The sequence below is a fragment of the Rhea americana genome, unplaced genomic scaffold (assembly GCF_003343005.1).
Source record: "Rhea americana isolate MKP2758 unplaced genomic scaffold, rheAme1 scaffold_11, whole genome shotgun sequence".
Lineage (NCBI taxonomy): Eukaryota > Metazoa > Chordata > Aves > Rheiformes > Rheidae > Rhea > Rhea americana.
Genome location: NW_028185150.1, coordinates 9,480,552 through 9,501,711, shown reverse-complemented (window position 1 = coordinate 9,501,711; position 21,160 = coordinate 9,480,552). Strand labels below are relative to the sequence as shown.

At 40.3% G+C, this 21,160-nt stretch overlaps 1 protein-coding gene across 1 annotated transcript in view; it reads left to right on the top strand.

Annotated features, from left to right (window-relative positions):
• The first annotated feature begins 4,633 nt into the window (after positions 1 to 4,633).
• Positions 4,634 to 21,160, top strand: part of MAMDC2 (MAM domain containing 2) — a 77,522-nt gene continuing 60,995 nt past the window's right edge. Inside the window, exons 1-4 of the mRNA XM_085312335.1 lie at positions 4,634 to 4,852; positions 8,017 to 8,098; positions 9,549 to 9,622; positions 15,519 to 15,600. Of these exons, the coding sequence (XP_085168461.1) occupies positions 4,634 to 4,852; positions 8,017 to 8,098; positions 9,549 to 9,622; positions 15,519 to 15,600 (457 nt within the window). The remainder of the gene's footprint in view (positions 4,853 to 8,016; positions 8,099 to 9,548; positions 9,623 to 15,518; positions 15,601 to 21,160) is intronic.

The following is a 21,160-nucleotide window of genomic DNA, read 5'->3' as shown; positions in this document are numbered from 1 at the left end:
TTGGCTTTATGTGACAGTCCCTTTACAAGAGCCCAAGCAGTGAGTTGCAGTATAAAGCAACAGAGACACAGAGGCAAGTAATCACTGTTCCAGAAACACTGGGGCCCAGGGACATAAAGGTATATAAAGGACCTGAATGGGAAGTAGTCACCTAAAGTACCTTTTTGAGTTTCATCTTCAAGCCCTCAGTGTTTGCATTCAGATGCACAAATGTTAAAGTGTTAAACGTGTTTTAAACCCACAAATCCTGTTACACTGTGTTTTTCCCCAAATTCCTTATGTTATTGGCCTGTTAGTCAGTTTCCATGAAAAATTACACCTTTCTAAATTTGTAATCTTTGTTTTCATCAGTGTGAATGAAAATAGTGTTATACATAATGATAAACTTAATAAAAAATACTTATTTAAACCTCATAAAAGATTAACTTCATTTTTGAAAAAAAGTACTGTGAAATACAAATGTAATCCTTGAATGGGATACACCTAGTAWAAAGAGAAAATAGGGATATCTCAAGTGTCATATCATTTTTTCTAGCAGTGGATAGTTTATTATCCTAAAGATGATAATGCAAACATGATCAGATGCAGAGAGACCTAATATTCTAAGCAGTTTAAAAATAAATAACATTGAGCTGTATACTAAAGTAACAGAGTATTAGATATTTTCAATTTCGCAGATATACCTATAATAGTAAGAAGATAAGGCTGCCTCTGAAACTACTTTGAGAGAAGTAGTATCTTTTCCAGATCACAAGAATTTTGTAACTGGATTAAAGAACTTTCATGCGCAAGGAACCTTCTGTCAAATGACAGCAGGTTGCTCATCTGGTAGTGAACTCAATTCACTTCTGAACAGATGAAAATATCATTTGCTGTGTGAGTTTTTATTAGAATTTTGCAGTGTTGAGAAGGCTCAGGAGAAATACGTATTTTTCTCTTTTAACAATCTCACTGGTGATCAAGAGGCTGTTCCAGTCTTAAATTCCTTGTTGATCTATGATAATTGGAGCCGAAGACATTATCAATAGGAATCCCTGAAAAGTGAAAGTGCAAAGTTTATCCCTTGTTCTAACAGTCATTCTAGTGCTGTGTCCAAAAGCTGATCTTGAGCAAATGGACTGGTGCTTTGGCAGCAGCAGTTTAAGGACACAAGTAGGACAGTCAGAGTTTTTTCAGCTATAGTGGTTGGCCTAATGAGAGACAAAATCTCTACCTGCGTATCTTGTCCCTACAGAAATTCATGCTATCATAGTCTTAAAATTATATCAGATGTATATACCCAATGATTCTCCCTTTGATTTTAACTTCAGTCACAGAAGTATTTGCTGCACTTAAAAAATGAATAGCTTTAGCTTAGAATTTGCTAAATTTTGTCATTGCTAAATATATGGAAAACTGCAAATAATAATATTACAGATGATAAACATGTTTAAGCTGGGAGATGTCCTCAGTTATAAATGTAAAAAATAAAGCAGAAAATTTCCTTCTATAGAAGCTAGCTTCCTTCCTAGGTTCTGTATCTGGAAATTTGCTGAACAGGAATTAACACAATACAMTTTGTTTTGTGCCTTTTACCTCCTTTCCAGGATCTTCAGTGAAACAGAGCTTCAGTCATTGGCATTTTATTTATAGAATCAGTTTATAGAACTGTCTGTGACTGTCATTTACAAGTTTGAAGGGATGTCATAATATGTTATTAAATATATAAAACAAATTTCAAATGAGAAATGTAGAGATTGAAATTAGAGATTAACAAATTAGCAGAAAGGTGAATGATACAACATAATAGCAAACATACTAAACTGACAGGTGAGGTTGGCTGCAAAAACTTTGATGGATTAAGTCATTGTAAATATGAAGTTAGTACGTTATAGAAATAACCAGTGTGTTTTGATTTTTAAAACTTGGCATTGTCAAATGGTCCTTGCAGTTGTTCAGGGTAGTTGAACTTCTGTTGGATGCATGTAGGAAACATGTCTATCGGGGTTATTCTCCATCTGCTTTTGCTCACAGTTGCTAATGTTGTGCTGCAAGTTTATCTTGCAAGCTACAGCTTTTCCATCAAGGCGGAAGTATCTTAATTTTCATATTTGTCCAAAAACCAGCATGCTTCTGCAAGCACTATAATGTGCCAATTAATACAAAAAGGAAAAAAAAAAAAAAAAAAGATTCTACCTTGGATTCTTTGATTTTCTTCCTCCTGCAAGAAATGGATTCTTGGATTTCTTTCGTGCTGCAGCCAGCCTTGTCTTCCCCTTCTGTTGCCCATGGTGTCCTGTAAAGTAGACCTCCCTGCCCATCCTAGTAGTTCATATTCATCCCTTTTTCTAACACTTCTCTTTCAGTCTGGCTACTCCCTTTTAAATGCCATTTTACTAACAGCCTGCTAATGAACATTCTGCTGCTCAGACTTCCCACTGAAGAATATGTAGCTACCTGGAATATTTGCATATTTTGGGAGGATGTAGTACTCCCAAACTTCCCCGTTATCCAGGGAAAGGGCCTGAGGAGGAACAAACAGATCCTGCAGGTCAATGCCTGGTTGTGTAGCTGGTGCTGATTGCAGTGGTTTAGCCCTTATATCTTTGTGGAACAAGGACTTCTGGGGAGATAGGAGGGTTATCCACCTGACCAAGTGAGACAAGTAATCCTTGCCTATATACTGGCCAACCTAATGAGGAGAGCTTTAAATTAGTAATAATGAGGGAGGGAGATGGCAACATGTAGTCAAGGGGGGAAGTGGAAGACTAAGTTGGCAAGCAGAGGGTGCAGGGAAATGCAGACAAGAGAGACCTTGTAATCAACCAAACAGGGCTGAAGGGGGCCTAGCTCAAAGTTCGCACACAAATAAGGAAGGGCCTGTGGGACAGCGTTAAAGGGGAATCACTCAGACTTTATTTTTCTGAAATCCGCATGGCTGGGTGCCTCTCTGAAGTGCCTATACACAGATGTATGCAGCATGGAGAACAAACAGGAGGAAGTGGAGTTCTGCATGCAGCTGCAGAGCTATGGTTGCATTGGGATCACAGAGATGTTGGTGCGATAGCTCACACAACTGTGCCATTTCAATGGGTATCCATCCCAGCAACAGGATGTTAGGAAGAACAGGCTGGGACGGTGAGGAGGGGGAGTCGCCCTTTTTATGAGAGAGCAGTGAGAATGCCTGGAGTACTACCTGGGGATAGTGAAGGGCTTGCTGAGAGCTTGTGGGTCAGCATAAGTGGGCAGCTGCATGAGTGACACTGTGGTGGGTGTCTGCTACAGATTGCCTAATCAGGGAGAAGAAATAGATGAGGCCTTCTAAGGATACCTATAGACTCCTCACATTCACAGGTCCTGGTCTGAATGGGAGATTTTAACTGCTGGAAGGACAACACTGCCAAGCATACAGGAAGTTAGTGGAGTGCCTTGATGATAACTTCCTGATGCAAGTGATCAAGGAGCTTATGAGAGAAAGTACTTTTTTGAACCTCATATATACATGCAAGGAAAGGCTGGTTGGAGATGTGAAAGGTAGGGGCAGCCTTGGCTGCAGTGATCATGAGCTGATGGAGTTCAGGATCGTGTGAGGAGGGAGCAGGGCAAAATCAGGATCACAACCCTGGACTTCAGGAGAGCCTCTTCAGGGACCTGCTTGGAAGAATCCTATTGGAGACTGTCCTGGACAGAAGAGAAATCTAGGTGGTTATTTTCAAGGATGACCTCCTCCAAGCTTAAGAATGGTCTGTCCCCACAAGCAGAAAATGAAGCAAAGGTTAGGAGACCTGCATGGATGAAAAAGGAGTTCCTGACTAGACTCATATATATAGGCAGGTTTAGCTCGGTTGGTTAGAGTGTGGTGCTGCTGAAAGGAAGCATAGAGAAAGTCAAAGGAGGATCAGGTAACTCAGGAGGTATATAGAGATACTGGCCAAGCATGCAGGGGGCCAACGCCTGGAACCGAATATGGCAAGGGATGTGAAGGGCAAGACAAGGGATTTCTACAATAACACCAGCAGCAAAGGGAAGGCTAGGGAAAATGTGGACCTGCTGCTGAATGTGAGGCAGTGGTCCTGGTGACAAAGGACTTGATCCCTTACTTGATCCCTGGGAAGGTGGTGGATCAACAATCATGATATATAAAAGCTTTTCAAGAAGTCTGCATGGATTTACAAAGGAGAAATCACACTTGACCAACCTGATAGCCTTCTACAATGAGATGACTGGCTCTTGTATGAGGGGGGAGCAGTGGATGTTATTCATACGGACTTTACTAAAGCTTTTGACACTGTCTCTCAAAACATGCTCATAGACAAACTTAGGAAGTACATGCCAGGAAAGTTGACAGTGCAGGCAGTAGACTGCACTGCTTGACTCAGAGGACAATGGCACAAAGTCCAGCTAGAGGCTAGTCACTGGTGGAGTATGCCAGTGGTCATTACAGTCTCCCTTACTGCTTAATATCTTCATTATTAGTCTGGATGATGGTGAGAGTGTACCCTGAGGATGTTTGCAGATGATACAAAATTGAGAGGACGGTGGTTGTATTGCCAGTCAGAGGAACGTTGACAGACTGGAGAGATGGGCCAAAGGAAACCTCATGAAGTTCAACAAAGGGAAATGCCAAGTCCTGCATGTGGGGAGGAATAACCCTATGCACCAGCACAAGTTGGGGGCTGAGCAGCTAGATAGAGAACAGCTTTGCAGAAAAGGCTGTGGGAGTCCTTGTGGATACCGAGCTGAACATGACCCAGCAATGAGGTCTTGCAGCATAGAAGGCGATGGCATCACAGGCTACATCAAGAAGAACATTGGGAGCAGGTCGAGGGTGCTGATTCCTCCCCTTAGCACTGCTCAACACTGCTTAGCATTGGTAAGACCATACCTGGCATGCTAGGTCCAGCTCTGGGCTTCCAGTACAAGGTAGACATACTGGAGCAAGTCCAGCAAAGAGCCATGAAGATCTTGAAGAGACTGGAGCATCTGTTATACAAGGAGAGGCTGAGAGAGCTGGGACTGTTTAGTCTGGAGGAGAGAAGGCTCAGGGAGGATCTTAATGTGTATAAATATTTTGCAGACTAGTGTAAAGAAGACAGAGCCAGACTCTTCTCAGTGGTGCCCAGTGACAGGAGTAGAGGTAAGGGGCACACGTAAGAAAATACCTCTTGACTGTGAGAGTGATTGAACGCTGTAACAGGTTGCCCAGAGGGGTTGTGGTGTCACCAGCCTTGGAGATATTAAAACCCTGACTGSACACAGCCTTGAGGAATCTGCTGTAGGTGACCTTGCATGGAGCTGGATTGGATCATTTCAAAAGGTGCCTTCCAATCTCTGTGATTTTGTGATTTTGTCAGTCTGTGACCAAAATCATAATAATATTCCAAAACAGAATTCACAGCTTTAGAAAAGCAAACAAGCGGCCTCCCCTAGAGAGATTACAAGGAGAAATCCTAATTAAGGAACRAATTCTTAAAGGGTGATATGTCCAGGATTATAGCAACAGCAGCTGCGAGAAACACTTTAACATGGCTGTTTGAAGAAAGGTGATTTGTAGTAAGCTAGGAATCTCAGGAAATGCTGCATGGTACTTCCTGACTATTTCGGCAGCAACTTTAGCACAACGTAATCCAATTAGTCCCTTGTTTAGTAAGGACTGTAAGTTACACAGACTTAGTGTTCATTTTGAGTGTTAAGTAGATGAATAGTAGGCTATTTGAGGAGAGTGGGAGTTGCTCTCCAAGTGGAGGCAAGGTGTACTCCAGGCTTTTTACAGGCTGCTGCCACAGATGGGGAGGATTGGAGGAGGAATAGAGCTTAAAAAATGATGGCAATTAGTTTCCACTGTGGTTTCTTGGGAACTGGAAAATTGGAAATACTTTTGAGGGGGACTTTGTAGATGTTATTACCATCAGTGCTTTTTGAAGTGCCTCATGCTAAGCCCAAAGTGCTTAGCAAGGTCTCCAGTCACCATATTCTTTCCCACAGAACTGGTAAATTCAGATCCCATGGGATATTCCTTTTATTGATTCTATATCAAAAAAGGGGGGGCAAAAAAGAATTTATTTTTCATTTGATCTGGAATCACTTTTTAAAGAAAAAAATGAAATTACAAATTGATGAAAATTTAATGTCTTTAATTTGGAGTATTTTTAATATGAGCACAGGAAAAGCAGAAATAGAAAGTTGGATTAGCAAAACAGAAGAGGAGGAAGTGCCCACATCCCTTCTGAGTGCAGTAACCCTATGGTAACAGGTTGAAGTTCAAATTCTCTCTTTTTTACTGCAGCCCAAGGTGTTGAACAGAGATCTCCCCTCCAATCGTTCTTACTAGTAACTGGAAGCGAGAAAAGACTCTACCTCCAAGCGTATAGCGTCCTTTTACTCAGCACTGTTAGACCACATGCAGAATACTGCACCCCAGTGTGGGTCCCCCAGTACAGGAAGAATCAGCAAACTGGTGTAAGTTCATCAGAGACCAACCAAGAAGGCACAGGGGGAGCCTGGTATTGCAAAGAAAGGCTGTGGGGCTGTCTCACTGGGAGCACCTTGCAGCAGCCCTCAGCACCAGTGAGGAAGTTACCAAATTAGAGACAATGGCTATAAATAAAAAAAGAAGCATTCAGCTGGACAGAAGGAATACATTTTCATCCATGAAGATAGCCAAAAAGTGAAGCCAAGTTGTGCCATCCCTGCCCTTGGAGGTTTTCAAGCCCCAGTTGGATACAAGCTCTGAGCAAGCAGGTGTGAGCTCAGTGCTGACCCTGCCTTGGGCAGAAGGTTGGTCCAGAGATCCCCTGAGGTCTCTGCCAGCCTGAGTAATTCTGTGACTCTGATTTTCATTTCTCTTTCCCTTTTAAAAAATACGAAGTTTTTTCTCTACAAAGTGAAAGAGCTCCAGAAGGACAGACAGAAATGCTCAGACCCCAAATACCATATGTCTCAGTGGCTGAAACACTCTTCCAGGAGGTGGAAGATCACCAAATAGGAGGAAGATTACTGATGTGCACACTGTCTTAACTGGTTTTGCAATGACACCAAATGCTCAACCTGTAAATTTGTATTGAAAAAATGATTTTGCCAAGATTCACTTTGTCCTTATAGCAAATATTTTGTGTGTGCCATGACTGACATACCRAATTATGCTGATTTTACTCCAGTGAGTTTTTCCAGCATGTTCTCCCATTCTGCGTAATAAAACTTCTTAATTTCTGCTGTGAAAGCCTGAGAAACCTGATTTAAAGTACTGAATGATGCATTGCTTCCACCTGTGACTGATCAAGGTCTATCTGCAGCCACATATAGAGAGAAGACAGGCAGGAGAAAAGAGTCATATGTGCTGAGAGAGTGTCTGGTGTGTGAGGGATAAATTTAATGCTGATGATCAGCAATGTGGCTTTCCTTTCTTTTGCTTGTTGTGGACAGTACAATACAAATAGCAACAGTACTGGCTCCTGTCCCAACCAGTATGACTCAAACCTAACCCACAGGGAACGTTTCTATGGCCCTTGCAGTCCATGGCTTCACTGCTCTGCAGAAGGTGATTTGAGTGATAGAGTGAGCTGTCATGTTAATGGGACTGGATGGCATCATCACTGGTATCACTGCCAACACTTTCTGTAAGGGTTTGCCTGCCAGTTTGAGGCACAAAGGAGCTGGAAAGTTTAGTGAGACTCAGTATGTCTTACAAGAAGATTAAGTAACTGATGTCTAGAAACTAATGGAAATAGAGAATTTGGCAGTTTGCTAGTTGTAAGACCCATCTTGTCACGATGCTAGAATTAAACAATGAAGTAATCAGAGCAAAACACGATTCAAAGAGAAATACCTGTGTTTTGTAAGCTAATCATAAGATTCAGTCCACATTAGCACACTGTTGTGATACTCCTATACCCAGGATCTTTAATTATTAGTCATTTTTCCCTTCAGACTTTGCCATCTATGTCATCATTAGTCACTGCTTTTGTCTCTACATGGTTGCAAGGAAACCACAGAGCTGTCATTTTTTTTGATGACTTAAATTTGTTTTGTTTACCACAGAAGGGAAAAAGAATTGCTGTATTTGGTACAAAGACCACTGCTTGCACATCTGACCGTTTTGGCCTGGTGTCAGATGCCCGATGTACGTATACACGATTGTTTGCAGACACTAATCAAACCAGCTGACAGTGCAAACCACAGGCACAAGGAGGGATGTAATTTTGGCTTTTCTTTTTTTGTCTAAGTGAAAATGTTTAGAAGAAACAGCCTCATCTGCTTACTAGCTTGAAAAAAGGAAGAAGCGCCTCTGAAGTTTCTAGATTTTACCCTCGGAGGTGAGGGGAGAGCTGCCTTTTTCTGCCTGGAGATGACTGATGTGACTCAGTCATTCCTTCTGCCACACAGGGAGAATGCAATGCCTGACACTGGCCTCTAAGTAGTTCCTATGGAGTAACTGTTTTTAACCTGAAGTATATACATTTCTGACATTGTTAATTTCTGAATAGAGAAGGCTTTTTCACTGGAAAGTGGATGAGTGGTGCTGTGGTGGTGTGGAACTTGGCTTTTAAAGATCAGAACACGTAAGAATTTTTCTTTGCCTCTAAGGTTTAAGGCACTTACATCCATTATTTGGACCCTATAGTCCCTTATCTTAGGCTGTATAATGTTTCAGGTCAAGAAGTCTCATTCTCGTCATACCAACAACAGGGTAGTTTGAGAGGAATTAGACTGAAGTATAGAATTGGGGAATGAAACCCCAATAAGGTTTGAAATGTTTAAACAAAACATCTACGTTCATTAACATGCCTTCTTTTCCCTAAGGTATCAAATGGATTGTTCCAGTCACTGGATAGCCACTTCTTTCATCCATGTCCTTTCTTTTCAGCAGTCTCCTTTCTAATACCATGGCAATAAATGCCTTCTTAAAAAATCTTCCTGCAAAATTCAAAGATCAAAAAGAAAAAAATCAGTTTACCAGGAAAATAAAGAGCCAGTTATCTCAGTAAAATAAGTAGACTGTCAGGATCAATTAGATACACAGAAACAATGTGGATCTGTCATTCACAACTGAAGTTATACATTAGGTAAGTAACAAGTTATGACCTGTAACTAAAGCAAGTGGTATGTTACAATCATTTTTTTTTTTTCTGTTTTATGAAATCTGCTCAAAGGACAGCATTTAGTATGAACAGATTTGGAGGGGAGCCCAGTGGCAATACTTGCCCATGCTTACCTTATATTCTGTACATTTGCAGTATGCAACACAGTCAGACTAAGAAATGGAGAGCAGCCAGAGCTGTCATTTGGAAGATTGGCAAAAACAAAGCCATAGTTTCTGCGTTAATAAAGAATCTCCCAGTGTATGTGAGAATCCTGATTTCCTTTCTAGTTGTAGTCACATAGAGTGTTCTTCACTTTGACATAAATTTGTAAAACTTCAGCCATAGTCCCTTTGGACAAAAATGCTATGTTTTTCAGCTGCCTTGTCTTACTTTGTATCTTTTTTCTTCAGTTATTTTTGATTTTTCAACTGCAACTGCTGATGCCACAAACATTTCTTTCCTTTTTATGTATACCCTTGCTCTATTCAGTATGTTTGAGAAGAAGAGATGGTGCCAGTGGTGGCAAAGACAAAGCTCTGACAAAGGCAGGAGGAGATACCCAGGTAAGAGATTGACTACTTCATGACCTTGAGACACACAAAATCTAGACTGGCAGACAGGTGAGTGCAGAAACGTCCAATTCTAGGATGCCATAGCCCAAGGGCAGAACTGAAGTAGTATCTGCCAATTCTTTGTCTTTTCAGGAGACAGTAAAGCTCCTGACGCAGCTGAAGCAATCCCAGAGGCCTCTCTTAAATAGGACAACCCTCCTTTGCAGAATTTCTGCAATGTTTTGAGCAGTAACTTTGCCTCTCCCAGGGAACTTTATTACCCCAGTGCCAACGCTTGTGAAGAAGTGAAAATGTATGGAAAGTGCGGATCTATGCCATGCAGCTTTAAAAAAGGGACTCAGTTTTATATAGTACAGAAAAAATCTTCTTTTTTTTCTGTCTCATTTTCTGTGTCATTGTCCCTACTACCTTTTAATTTTGTTTTAATTCTTCCATTCACATTCATTAACCTGCTTTTATCTTTACACATCTTTTTTTGGCCTTCTCCTTTGTTTCCTTCCAAGGACTGCAAAGCACTGTCATCTGAGGGAGAAACTGACTGCAGGGCATTTATTTGTACACAAATAATTTTTACCATGGCAACCCTCATTTTTTTCGTTATACAATCCTCTGGACTGTGAAGTTGAATTTGCACAGATGGGCAATCCCCTGTTTCTTCTGCTTCTATCTCAAAGAAAGCTTAAAATAAGGATTGTTCTAGAAACAGAATCAATAAAGAAAAGAGACTTTACCCCTAGAAAATTATTTCTGCAATTGCCAGTGGCATTATGGTTTGCTCATTTGTACAAATAAGAGTTATTATAAATAGTGATTTTATTTTGCTCTAATAGGGGAAATTGTTTTCATTTATACCTTCAGTGTAGCATCTGATACAAATTAGCAGGGAACTCTGTCCACAGGATTCTTTTTGGAATGTTACAAAATACTTGATCCCTCTCATCTGATTCATTCTATAACATTCAAAGATGATAATGGCCATAGAATAGTGTTTAAAGAAAACAAAACAAACAATATTCTAAATTCAGAGCTAAAATGTATAGCTGGATTCAAGTGCCCTATAATGGAAAGAATAGTTTATTTTCATCAATTACAAATTGCTTCAAGGTTCATCTGGTAGGACACAGCTACCTAACCTAATCCCTACCCTTACCACTCAGCTTTCCTTGCAGGAGACAAGATCATTTCCTGACTCCAGATGTGTGTTGAGCTATAGCCCTGTCGTGAGCCCTGCTATCATCCCAGCTCTCTGGGCTGGGCGGGATGTTGCTGAAACTTCAACTCTGAGGGCTTTCATTTCCCTAGCCCTAATCGTGGCTTTAACCCTACCCTTCTGCAGAATAGATGGTAAACCTTCCCAGGTCCAAACATACGATGACTTCCAGCACAGAGCCTGCCTTCATCTAGCTCTTTGGGCTGAGCAGGACTTTGGTGTTGTCCCAGATCTGAAGACTCTCGTATCCCTAACTCTTATCTTGATACTGTGCTTCAGCAGAGCAGWTATCAAAGCCTCTCAATCTGAAATGGGTGATCATCATCATCCCAGTCTCACATTCTAAACCCAATCTTTATCCTAGCTCTTTCAGCTGAGTATTACTTTGCTGGAATTCTGTCTTCATGGGAAAATTTTACCGTTTACTTCTCATTGTTACACTGTTACCCCTATATGGATAGCTACACAAACATGTTTCGTGTCAGTGTATTTTAGATCATGTTTTAATTGAAAAAGCACATACATACTGATATTAATATTTGTACTACATTTGTGCAGATAATCCCTACATCTAAATTATATCAATTTAAATACACATCTTAATTTACAGTAGCAGGTACAGTAGCAAAACTTTTTTTTTTTAGTCTAGACATGGCCTTGAATAATTTGCCATTTTTATTACAGTGTTCCTAAGTGAATAGCTGAAATATCATTCAGTGACAGTTACCTTAAAGTAATTGAATTATCACTCATCATAATGGTTGATAGGTACTTGGAGAATACAAATCAGAAGACTCAAAAGTTTATTGAGTGATTTTTTTAAAGTTTTTTTTCTTTTTAATTTTAGTGTTGTCTCTGGCCCCAGCCAGCTTTGATGCAGAAAGAGATGAAAACTTGGAAGACTTACTGAAATCCTGAATCATAAATAAGGAGGGACTGTAAATTTCCTAAGGGTATCTCTGCAATTTCAAACTGTTCTTTGAACCAAGTTGCATTTAAGAAAATGTGTTACTTTTGATCACTTATCTGAAAGCAAAGCCATTTTTAAAAGACATGTTTAGTTATCAACTGCATGGTATATACCAGATCCTATCTAAAATAAATTTTCCTTGAAGTAAATGGATATTGTATCAGATGGAGGGTTTTGGGAACCTGATTTATGCTGATTCTCCTGCTGTTTACTGTAGCCCTATATTCTCCTTGGAAATCCCGTATTACTTCACATTCTTCCTGTTCCTGTGTAAACTTGTAACAAAATCATAGTGCCTGCCTCAGAGGGGCTGTGTTCTCCAGTCTGAGGAAGAGAAGGCTTTTGGTCTTTGGCAAGCAGTGGCCAAGTGCCACCCCTGTCCAAATAAATAAAACCAATAGTAGATGACAAGACTGCTAATAGATATCATGGTGTAGAAGTTTCCATTGTTTTTTATTTCAAAGGAGTCAGGCTGTTTTGTAGGTTTATTATAGTAGGTTTCCCATTCTATATACCAATAACTTTTGAAATAATACAATCAACTTCTCTGATCATAAGGGTGTGGCTCAGACATTTCTAAATTCCCTAGTGCTTATCCAGAAGCCAGGTGTAGAGCAGGATGATAATATTTGTTGCTTGGCCTAAAGGGAATGGTGTAGTCTGGAACACATGTTCTTTTCAATCAAGCTTGGATCTGAATCTATAAAACCAAACACCTGGTGAACTGATTATTTTTCATGTTATTCTGTGGTTGTGTCCAGGAACCAAAAACTCTTTGAATACAGAGCCCAAGCAAACCAAATTGTGATCTCAGACAAAAATATTAGTATTTCCTTCTTTGCTCCAAGTGCAGCTGGCACTCTCAGGGCTCCTCTCTGTTGACTGGGGAAAGGAAAATTTTCAGTGGTCTCAACCTTCACAGGCCAATACCTGGATAGCAGGCCATTAACAAGGCTTGTAGCCAATGTTTAGGTACATTGTAGTCCAATCATTTTCTAACCATCTGGTTAAAAAACAGAAACAAAAAACATACATTAAAGTCAGATATTATAGCTCTTATAAACCATTAGTTACTTGTAAAACCGAGCTTTTTTATGTTAGTTATTTCCCCAGTGTCTGAGTGCTTTTTCCAGAGAGGAAGCTGCAATTTGCTGGTGCCAGTACAGTTTTTACAAGGGAAGAAATGGATCATTGAGATGTAATTCATTTAATAACTTCAAATGTAGGTGTTATTTTTGACTCTTTCCTCCCTTTCATAAAAATGACATGGTGATATGCAGCAAGAGCCTGCTTCTTCCTTTCAAGCAGCTGGCTTTCCTTTACAGTGAATTAAATATTAAATAAGGTCTGAGAAACTTATTAGAGGGAAGAAAAAAAGAGTAGACTGATACTTCTAATTTAAGGGAGTCTTTTCTCTATCATGCACAACGAAAGAGCCAGCTTTAGTGAGCTGTGATTTCATGCCCTACTTTACCATTTCCTGGCCTCCTGGTCTTTTCTATACTATTAACAGCCAGCACATTGCACAGTCTTGTTTTTTCTTTTTTTAAAAAAGATGGCTCGATTAGGTCATAAAGTTTTTAATTTGGAAAAACAGTAGTGTGGATTAATTCTGTCTCTCCATATGTAACAGATTAGTCTCCTCTCACCCTGGTTCTGTACATCTAACTTCAATACCAGCTAATCGTGCCAAACTCAGCAGCTGCCTGCTTCCCTGCACTGACCCCAGCAGTGTTTGCAGATGAATCACAAATGGACTGGTTGCAAACTCCATTAATAAACACAGGTGCCCCTCTCCACAATAAGATCAATCACCAATACTCAGAAAACTAGAAGTAGCAGAGATCTGTGCTCTGTACGTGAAATTTTCAGGGCAGGAAGGGTAAACATACTGAAGTGAGGAACAACATGATGGGACAATGTGCCAGACACATGTATGCGGTCAGTACTAAACCATAGCCGGCTGTTCAGGGCAAAGCTTTCCAAAATGTTATACAGAACCACTCCAACAGAATGGAGAAAAAATTTCCTCTCTGAGACACTCCAAAAAGCATACAGATGTATCTGCTGTGCTGATGTGCACCTGTGGCAGATGCTTTAGGCAGCAGTGGCAGGAACTTTCCCCACCACTTCACTCAGCTGTTGTAGTTTGCTGCTAATACAGCAACATAACAGCAATCAGAAGACCAAGAAAGAAAAAAAAGCAGCAGCCTCAGGACATTTTTCCTAATATTAGCACAGGTGCCTCTGTTGTCCTGGCACCCAAAATAGCACACTGTTCATATGGCAACAAAATCATTAGTTACCTTCCACTCAGCCAATCTTTGTTTTCCTCTTATGAATTAAATCCCTCAGAAAAATCAGGATGGCAGGGAGAGATAAGTATGTAAGAGATAAGTATTCTGCATTACATGTCATCTCTTTGGAGCAACAGAAATAGATAGTTCTTGCTTGCTTTACGACATCTTTGCAGACTAGCTTCTTTACTGAGAAGCACAACTTTAAGCATTGCTACTTGATTTCCACCACGGTTCAGCCCATAGGCTCCAATCAGGACTAAGTCTCTCGGAGCAGTGAGTATTTCTTATACAACAGCTGCAACACACCAGTGATCAAAACTTAACTGAAAATGACTACATGGATYCAAGATGTAATGCAGCCATGTGCTGTGAAAGGCAGAACTAGATTCAGGCTGACTTGTACCTTACTGTGTCAGATGCCCAATGGAAACTAGTGGAAATACTCATAGGTCATGAAATACTTCCAGAGAAGGGAAAAGAAAACAATTGCAAAACAGGCTTACAGAAAAGATGAAAAACAACAAGCATTGCAAAGCATTGGAGAGAATGGGCAAAAGACACAGGAACTGTGGGTGTATCAATACAAACTTGCACAGTTTAATTGTGGTCACATAACCTGATTAGATGACCTCAGCTCAAAGTGTTCCTATTTCTCATACTGTAAATAAATACAAAATAACACAGATGTCATACTTTCTGCCTAAGTTCACATATAAAGTGCCACACACAATTATAGTATTATTAAAAGATAAAATATAATGTATTATAATACACATTACAATAATATTAACACATGAATATAAAGAGACTGAAATATAAACACTGAACTGTGCTACAAGACTTAATTTCCTTGTCCAGTCCTGGTATCCTTTTCCAACTCAGAACAGTACCAGTGTCCAATGTCTGAGAGTAAGTGGAAAGTTTGGATGTGCCTGGGCACGCAATGAGATCTTTTTTACAAAGTATATTTTCCAGGATATCAAAACAAACACTGGAGAGGAGAGTATCTGTAGCCAGGAGTCCAGAGAATATGGAAAAGCTCAGATTTATTCATCATCCTTCCATTTTTCTGGTGTAACAGTTGATCTTAAAATATGAAAGGAGTCAAAGTAATGCAAGGCTAATCAGGGCCTGTTGATCAAGTTGGTCCTTAAAGCAAGCTCAGTTAATAAGAACATTTAACAAGAAGTATAATTGGCCTTCTGCCCTATCCTGGATTTCTGCATTTCCTGACTTAAAAGGCAAGAAGCACAAGTGTGACATAGCCATTTCCTGGCTGGTTAGAAGTGAAAAGGGAAAGCGATTATAGAATTAAACTCTGCCATTTGTAGAATGCTTTTGTACCTCTCAAAAACGCGTGTATAATGATTAATGATACTTCTGATAGTTCCCCCCACTTTTAAATAGCCCGTCTGGGCTAACATAGACCGTGTTACTCCCAGACGAGATGAAGACAACTTCATTAATTTAGCAGCAGGAAAAGGACGGGGTGAGACTTCAGGAAGTCTGAGCTAATAAGGTGAAAAATATTTTTTAAGAATTATTTGTTAAGGAAAATGTTCTGTCCTCTTCTGCATATTTGTTAGAAGAAAGAGTCCAATGGACCACTAACTTCTAGGTATTTTTATGTCATTTTAAGATCATCTCCATCAAAATCCTTTCCTAGATGTTGACATAGTTTGTTTTGTCTGTCACAGTTTGGCTTACCTACGCCTTCAGGAAATCTGTATCCTCCTCCTCCTCCAATTCCTCTAAATTAATCAGCTTCAGAACTTCAAAAATCATCTGCGCTAGTCCTTGCTCTCTTTGTATTAAGTATTTTCTCAAATCTGTCCACTAATTCTGCATCTACGGTGTTTCCCTCTGCCTTCCAAATACTAACTTCCATTTGTATTTCTGCTTACCTTTTCCATTTGCCTTTCAGAACATCTCATCTGCACAGAGTTGTGCTGTTACACACACCTCCTGGTACTTCCTGGTTTCTGATTTATTACAGCAGCCTGGAATTCCCAATTTAATAACATTTTGAATTAATTTGGCTGTAATCTTTGGTGGTTCAGGAGCTGCTTCATGTGGGGTGCAGCTAAGAGTTGCACCATCTGGGAGACAGATGGGCAAACAACCAAGAACAGGAGCCACTTCAGCTGTTCTAGTCTGATCCATTTACATTGGTGAGTCACCAACATTAGTTGCCTGTTTGGACCATGAACTCTTCATGGTCCTGTATAATGCAATACACTCAATTCTATATGCATGCCTAATACAAATAGACATTTTTCAAAGCTGCTGAAGAGTTTTGGCTATCCAGCTCCCTTGGTATTGCCATTAATTCATGGCTTCTAGGCACATCTGACTTCAGAAGTTTTGGCTAAAAGACAGGCTAAAAGAAGTTTTGCCTGGAGAACCATTTGTCTTGCTTGAGTTTGTAGTTTTTTGAAACAAGATTAAATCAATTTATTCTAAAAGATTAGTTAGAGATATTAGTCAGCCAGCTGTCAGAAATGCTTCACGGCTTATATGACCTGAAATGAGATCATCCTGATCTCTGAAGATTTCAGCTATGACAGTTTGGACCAGGAGAGAATCTTAAATCAAAAGCGTGCATGGCTTTGATGAGATAAATCTTTCTGTTTAGTGTTAAAGTCTTTTTACAGAAGACACTACAGAATACTACTAATGTGGAAGCCTATATTTTAAAGATTTTTGTATGCCACAAGCCAGATCAGGCAAGTATACTGTGTCTACAGAGTGAACTGACAAATAATACAGAATTTCAGTATTTGCAATGTAAAAAATGGAGTGATCCTGATTTCTTTGTTTTTTCTTACTATTTGGCTTACCATGGCAACTAGAACCTTACTCAGAAACCAGTATTGCTGTTAAACTCAGAACTGTACAAAAACAGAACAAAAAGTAAACCTTGCCTCTCCCAGAAGTTTTTTACCTAAGAAAAGGAACAGTAGATAAAAACAGCCAGCTAGCCAGTGAATAAAATGAAGCAATCCTGACTTACACTGGTCTCAGCACACCAGTTTCCATGTTCTTGTCAATGTTTTATAGGTCTCACARAAGGGAAAAAATGTTTAAGAAGGAATCTGAAGAAGGACAAACAAGGAACCTTATGATGATTATGGAGAGATTCTTATATGTGAAAGGCTCACAGGGGGCAGAAGCTGATGTCAATGCCAAGGTAAAGTAAGTTAGGGGAGGAAGAGGCTGTGAAAAATGTTGACAGTGAAGACAAACAGCTTTTGTTTGATATGACAGTGGAGGGATGGAAAAGGGGATGTGTGGTGTTCAGAAGTAGGGCACTCATCCTTAGGGTAGCATTCAGAGCTGTTATGACAGAGAAGAAAACACATCTGGTCTCATTTGACTAATTAATATTAAGGGAAACTTGCAGCAGCAGTACTGGAACAAAGGAAAAAGTCAATCAAAATAAATTTGGGAAAAATCAGGGTATTTCCTACTGATTCTCTTGCTTTATTCAGCTCTGGAGTTTCCGTGGATGTTACTCAGAATAGTTTTTGGAACTTGTCATTACACTGTAATGTAACATAATGGCAGATGGTGTGTTGGGTTTTGGTTTTCTTCAGCAACAGAAGATTCTGATTTGGTCACCTCAAGTGCAACATGACCTTTATACAACTGGCAGACATAACACAGAGTTAGAACCTAAAAAAAACTAAAAGGCATGATGTTTCTGTCAAAAAGAGAAAAAAATATTTACTTGACAGAGTGTGTATTTGCAAATTTCTGAGCAAGCAACCTTTTTATTGTAGCCCTCTAGACTTAAATCTGAAGAAGAGTCTGATGAATTTTGCTAGCCAGTTGGAAGAACGAGAATATACTTTGTTTTGTTTTGTTCGTTTTTCMCTCTATAACCTCCTTGCCTTTAAATATTTGTGTGTGGGCTTTGCTCACACTGCAGCAGGATGGGGAGGGCATGGCGGACACAGGGACAGCTGCAAAATTTGGATGAAGGTACTACACAGGCAGCATTTTAAATTTTGTGAAGGTAACTTACTGCAAAAGCTGGTGGCTTCAGGCCTATCTCTGTTTGGACTCCTTTTCTCAGACAAAGGATCTAATTCACAGAAGACTAAAGGCAGGGAACCATGAGGATTTTTTGCATTCAGCTGGGATCTTCTGACTGTCAAGAATAAAGTTAGGTAAGGACTAAAGATCTAAGTAGAAGCTATAGGAAAGACAGGATTCTCTGAAAACATGAATAAGAATGCTTAACTATTTATAGGAAACAGAGCGGGGGGAGGAGGAGAGGAAGGAAAGCTAACATTGTTTCTCAGCAAAAGCTAGTTCTGAAGCACTGGATGTCCCTAATAAGTTGTGATGTTCTGCACACCATACAGAAATGAGTTGTGGGAATGATATATTTTTAAATCAACAATGCGAAAGAAGTCAAAATACCAAACAGTTTATGATTGACCTATGGCTGAATGGCCAGTTTTGCATTTTTGRACTAGTCAAATCCCGGAGATGAGGCCAGATCATGACTGGAATCTGGTGCAAACTACCTGGCAAGAAACTACCTAGCGAGTCTGAAAATACAAAATTTGCAGTAAAAGCAGGGCATACATTGGGTTAAAAATGAGCCAGGTCCTGCATCTCATCAAGACAGCATATTCCTTGAAGGAACAGGGAACCCTATCAGCAAAGGAAGGTTTTAAAACCTTTTACAAGGAGACAAGGCAGAGTGCAGAGCAGAGCTGTGGGAGCTCGCTCTTTGGGGAAGCATATACCCTAGTGCTTTCTCTGAAGCAGAAATCTTAACAGAAGGACTGGCAGTCTCCTCATTCTGGAAATCTCAAGTCATGTTGAAAAACAAAACATAACAAAAATGAGGGTACATGTGCTGGTTAAGACCACTATTTTTTGTTTTAAAGACCTGAATGAAACAAATTTCTGAAGTGGAATGTGTTTCCACTACCTAGAGAAGAAACATTGTTAGAAGGGCCCATGCCACATATTCTTGCCAAGTATTTTCTTTGCTTGATGTATCCACAGAAGTCTGGCCGTTGTCCTTAGGAAAAGCAGAGAAAATGCCTCTGGACATTCAGAAACTGTTTCTGGACACACCATATCCTCAGGCTACATGTGGCTTGTGGCTGATGTGGGAGTTTCTCTGGAAAATACTATAATAACTTCCTGATTTTTATAATGGGTGCTAAAGTCTGCATAGAGGCTGTTTTGATCTGGGTTGCTGGTGGAGAAGTATAATCTCCAAGGTCTGAAGAAGTTTAGGATCTTTAGCCTCTAGGCAAAAGCCAAACAAATTAAATCGTAAATTCTGTATTATAGAACTATTGTTAATACCATAAAGAGTATAGATAAATCACAGTGTGATTCAAGGCACTGCCAGTGTACCAGCCTCTGAAGGAAAAGAAAAAGGACAAGAATTTTCTGGAATGGTGAATTATGCAGGAAATCTTGTGCAATCTAGCTAACTGAGCAAGAAACCTAAGAATGCCACTGTGCAAAATCTACTAATGAACAAGGGGTGCAAATCTTATAGTGGTTTTGAGAAACTAAAGGTAGGGCACTCATACTCAGCAAATGCAAAATTAAATTACTGATGGGTATCTCCAAGGTAGGTGCTATTGCAGTATTCCTACAATGGAAATGCTGAAATTAAGGACCTGTTGTTTATGTATGAGGAACACTGAAAACATCTTGAACATCATTATGCTTGACCATTCACTGTCATTGACCCCAAAGAAGGCAAACAATCTCCCCATGTGGAGTTTGTTCTTCTAGGTACCAAAGTATGCCTTTCAAACTGAACACATGCTCAAGAGTGATTATTCAGGAGGCAGATTATGCACATGCTGACATTATTAGATGACATTAACCAAACAAACACCACAATAAAGTCTGTCATCCAGAAATCTCATAAAATGTGTGTGAGGGCTACAGTGACAATGCAAGATACCACTATGGCTATCAGCACAGTGGAGTAGACTCAGACCCTGTCTGTGTCAAGCGAAGGGGAAAAGTTCTGGGTGCTTCATGAGACTCAGGAATGGTAATATGTTAAGTATGCTAAGCGGGTACCTGACAGTTATTTAGGAATCATAACAGACTGAGTGCAAGGGAACTTTTTAGTGGCTTCAGATAGCATTGCTAGAAAGCTACTAAGGCTTGTGATTAATGCCCAGATTTGCCAAAATTATGAAGGCTAATAACTGAAGCAGCCTCTGTGGACCATATCATAAAGATTTTTTTTTTTTTTTATAGTGGCTTAAGAAAAACTCTGTATAGCTGCTCTGGACTATCAGTACTTCCCTGAGATCACCTTATGAAAAGATATAATACCTGAGCAAGTAACTCTGCTTATAAAAAACATTCCTGAGATGTAGCTCTTAATACAGACTGTGAGAAAATGAGGAAATATGACTACATGTTGCAACTGAGAAAAGCCTAGTGGGCATGAATTGAAGCAGTTTTTGTTGAAATGCAKATGTCTGTAGACTGATGCTATTCCCATTTCCCCAGAGCTCTCAGCCTGGCAGCAAGTGGTGTCAGAGTAACCCACAGAAAGGGTTCTGCCCTCCTACATCCCCTTGATTGCTGTTGTACTTTTGAGAGATGTTTTGAGGGAAGTCAGTAGTTCCAATCCCTCGTTGTACCTGATTAATTTAGATGACGGCCCAAACACGTGGCCAAAGTGAATTCACGGTGGGATGCACCAAGGAAACCTGCGGACAGCGAAGCTTCCCGGGGCATCCCTGCGGGGCGGGAGCTGCCTTGCTCCGCGGGGGCGGGTGTGGAGGGGGTTTTCAGCGGCGTGTATAAATACCGATGGGGAAGCAAGGACGATGGTGCCAGACTCTTCTCCGTGGTGCCCCGTGACAGGCAGACAGGCACAAGCTGAAATATAGGAAACTGAACCTAACCATAAAAAAAAAGGCTTTTTTCTTCCCCCCCCCCTTCCCTTCCCCTTCCGAGGGAGGCTGGACCCTGCAGTGAGTCGCCCGGAGAGGCGGTGGCGCCGCCGCCCTCGGAGACTCCCCAGCACCCTGCGGGAGGCG